Raw genomic sequence first — 6,953 nt, 5'->3', positions numbered from 1 at the left:
GATACGGGAATGAATGAGGTAGCTTGCAGGGCAAGTAAAGCTTCCAATTTTTCCAACAACATGGTTTCACTTTTTTACTTGTACCTTACAGTCTTACACTGCTTTATTAATCCTGTCAAATTTTTCCCCCCCTACATATAGGTATCTTTTTAATAAAAATAATTCTCCTAATAAATATTCGAGCTTTACTTCGTCATATTATGAAAAACTAATTTATTCTAGTAGATCTAACTCCGTTGGTTAATCTTCTCAAACTCCACTAGTTATAGTCGCTCTTCTTCATCTATCATGCCTCTCACTAAAGAGGTTTTTTTTTTTTTAAACCAGGGCTCACTAAAGAGTTTTTGGCCCATTAATTCCTAAGGATGTTTATGACCACTTCATCATCGTACATTTTTCAACCCTCCAATTTTATTTGGAGTTTATAGTTCTTTTTTTTAATTTTTTTTTAAAAGTGACAATTCAAACATTAGTTTTATTTTAGGTTCTATAATAATAATATAATATATTTGTAGCCAATTATTAAAAATACAAGAGAATAAAACAAGATTAAAACTAGATAATTGAAATTTGTGATGAGAACCTATCCTCATCAAATAAAAACAGGGAATTGTGTGCCATAAATAGCTATAGCTAATTATTATTAATACTTCATGAAATTTTTTAAATTCTAATACTTTCTCCATATCTATTTATTTGACTTGACTTAGATTTCTATCTTGTCCCTGCATATATGACATGTTCAAAAATTTTAAGGTAACCTATTTTTTTTTCAAATGATACCCTTATTCAATGCCCAAAAAAAATACCCTTATTAGATAAATAGGATTGCATGAAAGTAGTTAAAATTTAAACTAGTATGATATTTAATGGATGAAAAAACTGAAAAAGAAAAAAACAGTTCATAAATAGTGTATAAAAACATATTTACAAGTTACAGATGTTATTTATTACTAATGAAGATGAGGAGTGTCTTTTTTCCATTAAAAAAATATTTTTTTTGCTAAGCATATTTATCTTCTTATTAGAAGTTAGCTACTTCCGTTTATATACCCAACTCTTGTTGGTAGGAGTAAAACTGATCCTGGTTCACGTTTTTTTTTTTTTATATCTTCAGGTTTGTAAAAATTAAGTTTTGTTTTTACAAAATTGGGCTCGGACGTGGGTTAGTGTCAACCCTTTGTCATTTTGTCTTTTTGGTTAAAACTTAGCACAGGATGCGCCAAAAATGAGTAAAGCCATTGAGCAGGTCCAAATTTTATGGGGACAACTAAGAGCAGAAATTGACTTGAGGCCCAATAAAAATCACTGGGATGGGTAATTATATACTACATCCATTTTTTAATATAAATTTTTTTTAATTTTATTTTGATTTTAAATATAAGATTTTAATTTATTTTATTTTTCATATTTCTCTTTTTTAAATAGTCTTTGTAATAATATTAATTTTAACCAATACACTTGATTAGTAAGAACATTTTAGAAAAACAATACTTTTTTTTCATTGCAAATAACTAAATTAACTAATTTTTTATCTATTCAAAATAGTCAAATAAATTTTATATTAAACACTATATTACTAGGATTTATTTAATGCTTCATGTGTTTAGAACATTTTTTTTTAATCAATCGATTACTATACATACCTTCTTTTATGTAAACTCGGCCACATTTTGGCCGCCCCTGATTGTATATGTACACGCGCTTCAATCAATCTTCAAAGCGTTGACTTAAGTATCAGTGGCGGGGCAGCGGCGTTTTCAGCGGCTTTCTAATTTTTTGAGGTCCACAATAAATTTCAGAGATACAACACACAAGTTCATTTTTTGCTTTTTTTATTAATTAAGGGTTTCTCCTTTTGACACTTAAAATGCCAAAAATTTTTTGCCTCTCTCAATAAGTGCAGTTCCTGAAAGCTGAAATTTAAATTGTATTATTAACCTCCTTCCAAGAAAGAGGCTACTTATCATCTTAACCAATAGCTTGTTGGTTATACAACACAAAATTTATTAAGAGTGTTGAGCATTGAAATTTGAACTATGCATTTTTCTATTTTTAAAAATTATTTTAATATCTATAAAATTTAAAATAAAATTTTTAACTGTAGGTTTTTGAAAAAATGATTTCCCATTAAAAATTTAAAAAATTTAAATATAGAATGTTAAATTTGTATATAATTGATTGATATAGATTTTATTGCAACGATAAGTATTATAATATCCATACTTATGATAAGCATTGAAACTCATTTTCCACCACACAAAAAAAGTAGGAAATTAGTGATAGATTTTTTTTTTGGTTTCTAATCAAGGAAATTATGTCATTAATTAATTCAACAGAGGAAATTGATCGCTAATTTTGTACTTTTTATTTTTTGTAATAATCAATATCCTTATCCTTAATGGTGGTTGTGATTGAACACGTTGCCGAGGCACATCCTATAGGCCCATCTTGGATAAGAATATGGTGTGGGGTCAGTGGGGAGCACCAGCCCAAATCATTGGGCCCACTTTCTTTCGTCTCACCTGGTGATGCCGTTTGTTTTATTCTAGCACCCAAAAAAAAAAAAGATACCGTTGATTGCAACTAATTAAGGTTTTGTTTTGATTTTCTATTTCTAGAACAATTTTTTGTTTGAAAAAAATTAAAATGACTTATTTATTTGATAATTAGTTTTTTAATTAATTTTTTATTAAGAAAATAAGAATCTGTTTGGAAAAAAAATCAAAACAACTTCTCTATAAAACTGCTCTAAAAACATATTAAAAAAAGGAACCAGAATCAAACAATGCTCAAGTATTTTTTGAATGAAAAATCGAAGTTTTGTGGATGAAAAAAATCCGAAACTTTGATCCAATTAATGACGGCTGTGCAATTAATGACAATCAATCACACACATGCAGGGCCATGGAGTTCACAAATCCAAAAAGTCCGCCTCCCATATTAATTGCTTGGCTACTCAGAGAGAGAGGGGGGCCATGGATTGCGCTTGGCTTTGTGTTCCATTATTGAAGCAGTGGATTTGCAACTGCGCAGGATAGTAATAATACTCTCCTCCCAATTAGGAGCCTTCATGAGACCCGGCCACTTGTTCATCCTCTATCCTATCTTGATCTGATCTGGATGGGACATAACTAAAATAGGAAAGAAACGACCTGTTTACTTTTTGTAATTTTCTTTAAATGGGACCCAACTACTCATTTTCAAATCTCTTCGTCGGTCATGCTCCAAGATCAACCCAAAGTGCCGCGATTACGACCACAGTTGCTCACTTAAAAACACTTAGGTCCGTTTCAAAGTACTAAAAATGAGAGATACGCGTTAAGATTGTAATTAAAAAAATATTTAACATGAGTAATTACTACTTGTTATATAGAATTAAATAACCTATGAAAGTAGAATTAAGGAATACCACTTTTTCCCGTGGTATTTTCTAATCTCACATACATAAGTTTGTCCAATTTCATATAATAAATAATCTCTCATACTAATAACTATTTTCTCAATCTCAATCACAATCTTTATTTCTCATTTTTAAAGCAATGGCTGAAGTAGTGCGGGGGTAGTGTAGGTTGAAAAGGCCTTCTCTCACGCAGTGGCTGAAGTGGTGCCACGAAGTTCGGTGTTTTCCCGAGAGAAACACGGGTGCCAGGTTGAGTTTGGAGTCACGTAGCAGCCAGCGCAAAGAGTAGGTGAGGCCATACAGGATGGATGTCTCCCCTGTCGGAGGGGTGGTGGGCTGAGGAGGAGCCTCATGATGCGGCCGAGGTAGGTGGGGTCGGGAAAGGGTGCGTCGGGAAGAGAGGCGGTGATCTGGGACAAGGTGATTGGTCCACCGTGGCGGCATATGATATCGGGTATGCGGAGCTCCATATATCAGCCTGGCCTTGTAGTATCAGTAGTGCTTGAAATGAAACACACACATGTATATATACGTGTTTATCTATGAGGAACTTCACGAGATTTTGAACTCACATCTAGAAAATTCTTGATTAAAAGAGGTACAATACTCTTTTTTTTTTTGGGGGCGGAGGGAATACAAGACTGATAATTATAAGGAAAAGTTCAACATGTATATCTCTTAATTAATCTGATAAACAATCTTAATAGTATTTCATATGCGTTTATTTGATTAAACTAATTCATAAAGATGATAAGTAAGATCAGATGCATGTTATTTAGATTGACTTGAGTAGCAACCAGAATTGTTACTTAAGTAGGTAGTTGAGAGTCTAAGTTCTAGCGTGTATTATGCTACAACCTAACAGAGTACACTTTTTTATACCCAGCGAGAGATGCTTTTTAAAAGGGAAAGCCTCAATAACGGATGGTATAGTAGGGATTTTGATGATGTTGTAACGACCAAAACCGGCTTCCTTCAATAAGGTGCACCATTCAGCTTCACTTCTCTCCTTTCCCCCCGTTGTGTGCGCCATCATGAGCAGGTCATATGCCATCTTTGTGTTGCCAAACACGCCACAGTCATCTTCTTCCTCCAACACTATCTCCACTATTACGATCTTCCCCTTCTTCTCCGCCACCGCCCTTTTGCAGTTCTGAAGAATCTTCATGCAGTGCTCATCGCTCCAATCATGCAGAACGCACTACGTCACAAGTTAACATGCAATTTCTCAGACACAATACAAAATTCCTCTCCTGTGATGAAGTGAATCAATCAGAAAAACAGAATTTGCAATATATCAACTTAATCACCTTAAGGAGAATGGCATCAACTGCAGGAATGGACTGGAACATGTCACCGCCGACATGGGTGACTCCGGGGTACTCATCGGCTGCGGCGATGACATGGCGGTGGCATGATCGAGTCGAGTTGATTCCTTTGATGTGTGGGTATGACTTCACGATCTCCGCCATGGCGCCACCGGTCCCACCACCGACGTCCACCAATGTTTCTATGTTGGTGAACCCGTCTCTGTACTCGCGCAGCAACGCTTCCGTGATGAACTTACTCGTGCATGCCAATGCATCGTTGAATATCTTGTTAAACGCTGCGTTTTTAGAGGCGAAGTCCCACATCTCGCACCCGTGAGCCTTCTCGAAGGCGATCCCACCTTCTCTGACGCACGCACTCAAATAATGCCACGGGGCAAGCTGCCATGGATGGTTTTCCATTATCACCATCGGAGCCAAGCTGAACTGAGAACCATGGAGGAGCCACTTGGACGCCTCCGTCAGGCCATAGAGAGCGTCACCGCCGTCGGATGGATGGTGGAGGGTAAAGATCTCCTTGCGGACGAGTGATCTCATGATGCGGAAGAGGTAAGGGATATCTGGGGAGGTAGGAGATTCCAAGGAGGCCGCCAGCTGGGACAGGGTGATTGGGCGGCCATGAGAGTGTATGATGTCGGCGATGCGGAGTTCGACTGCAGAAGATTTGAGCGCCATGGAGTCCACGAACCCGAAGAGGCCGTCCCAGATAACTGCTTGGCTCTTCAGGGATTCCTGAGACAGCGTTTGTGTGTTCCATTATGGAAGTAATGTGTGTGCAAACGAGAGAGAGAAGAAGATATATTTATAGCAACGAATGGACCAAGAAAGTGGAAAAGAAATATCCATTCCATAATGCTTTCCCCATTCTGCGCTTGAAATGCATTGATGATGAGCATCTATTGGATTATACAGTAGTGAAGTTGACTGTCAAAATTATACGAGAGTAATATAAACCACATGGCAAGACCACGAACTGTTTAATAATTATTACAAACAATGGTATTAAATCCAATCCAGAGTCGTCATATTAGAAAATCTGGGGTTCTTTGGCTGGTTCGTCGTGTTGAATTTTATTGCTCTTTTCTTTCATTGCTGGATTTGAAATGATATTATCTTAAATTAAAAATTAAAAAATAGTTCCATCATAATTATACATTAATAACTTTGTTTTGTTAAATTATAGTTGGTTCATCCGTGAATGTTTTATTTAGCTGCTGTGAATTAATGTTTTTTTATTTAATCATAGTACTTTTTTAAGGTGATACTCCTCCGGTCCTTAATATATGACCCAATTCTTGAGTTAGTTTTGGTCCTAAATATAAGACCCATTTCTCATATTTATCAATTTTCTCTAAATTACCCCTATAGATATTCCCTCAACCATAATTAAGTAAAAGAGAGAGGGGGTATTAAGAAAGATGATTATGGTGTTTTAGGAAAAATGTGTCAATTTTCTTATAATTAACTAACTTACCTAACTTCCTTAATCTAATCAAATTAGTTAAATGGATCTTATATTAAGGACCGGAGGAGTATATAAATATTTTTGTATATTTAAATTACGTTATATTACTTTAATCATAATTGGATTGATTTGATTGAAGCCGGATTAAATCAATGATTCTTGAACCATTGCGAGTCTAATCACCAGTTCAGATTTTTTTTGGTACACCAGTTCAGATTTTAGAATAATGTTGGTACAAACCAAGCAAACTCGATAATGCATTCCAGGTTCATGATTGAACCCATCTCAGGCAAGGGTTGTTTTGATCCGCCTACCTTCGTATATCATTCTTAATGGCCGATCAAGATCATCAATTTTTTTTTCCCTTTTTAACTTTTTTAAAAACTTCAAAGAAAGCAAATAAAATTTGAAAATAAGCCAGAAAATTAAAGGAATCGAAGCGGAAAGCATTTTGTATAACTATCATGAGATGTATAATTTTCTTTTTGTGGTTTCTATATTTGTGTTGCGAAGATGTTTTTTCCCCGGGGGCATGTGCAGCTAAACTAACTCATATGGCAGGTTTTCTTCTCTACTTTTTTTTCCCGGAATTTATGGGTATATATTTAGATATATGTATGAGAATGATGAAACTTGATTATTATAAAAATAGGAAAAAGTATTAGAGTGTGTTTGGTTGGAATTGGGTGATTGTTTAGTTAAGAATGTAGTTTGAAATTAGAGGGGAGATGAAGACCGGGGAAAGCAGAGCTAAGAA

The 6,953-nt window shown here is 35.1% G+C and overlaps 1 protein-coding gene across 1 annotated transcript; it reads right to left on the bottom strand.

The window, feature by feature from the left end:
- Positions 1–4,232: 4,232 nt before the first annotated feature.
- Positions 4,233–5,406, bottom strand: LOC114762572 (desmethylxanthohumol 6'-O-methyltransferase-like). Its single transcript, XM_028952078.1, has 2 exons — positions 4,714–5,406; positions 4,233–4,604 (listed from the first exon to the last, which is right to left on the bottom strand). The coding sequence occupies exons 1-2, from the start codon at positions 5,404–5,406 to the stop codon at positions 4,233–4,235; spliced, it is 1,065 nt and encodes a 354-aa protein (XP_028807911.1).
- Between the last annotated feature and the right edge of the window lie 1,547 nt (positions 5,407–6,953).

This window comes from Neltuma alba, unplaced genomic scaffold (assembly GCF_004799145.2).
Source record: "Neltuma alba isolate B1F8T4 unplaced genomic scaffold, ASM479914v2 tig00011219_pilon, whole genome shotgun sequence".
Classification (NCBI taxonomy): Eukaryota; Viridiplantae; Streptophyta; class Magnoliopsida; order Fabales; family Fabaceae; genus Neltuma; species Neltuma alba.
Note: the sequence above shows the minus strand (reverse complement) of the source record. Positions and strands in the feature narration are given on the sequence as shown.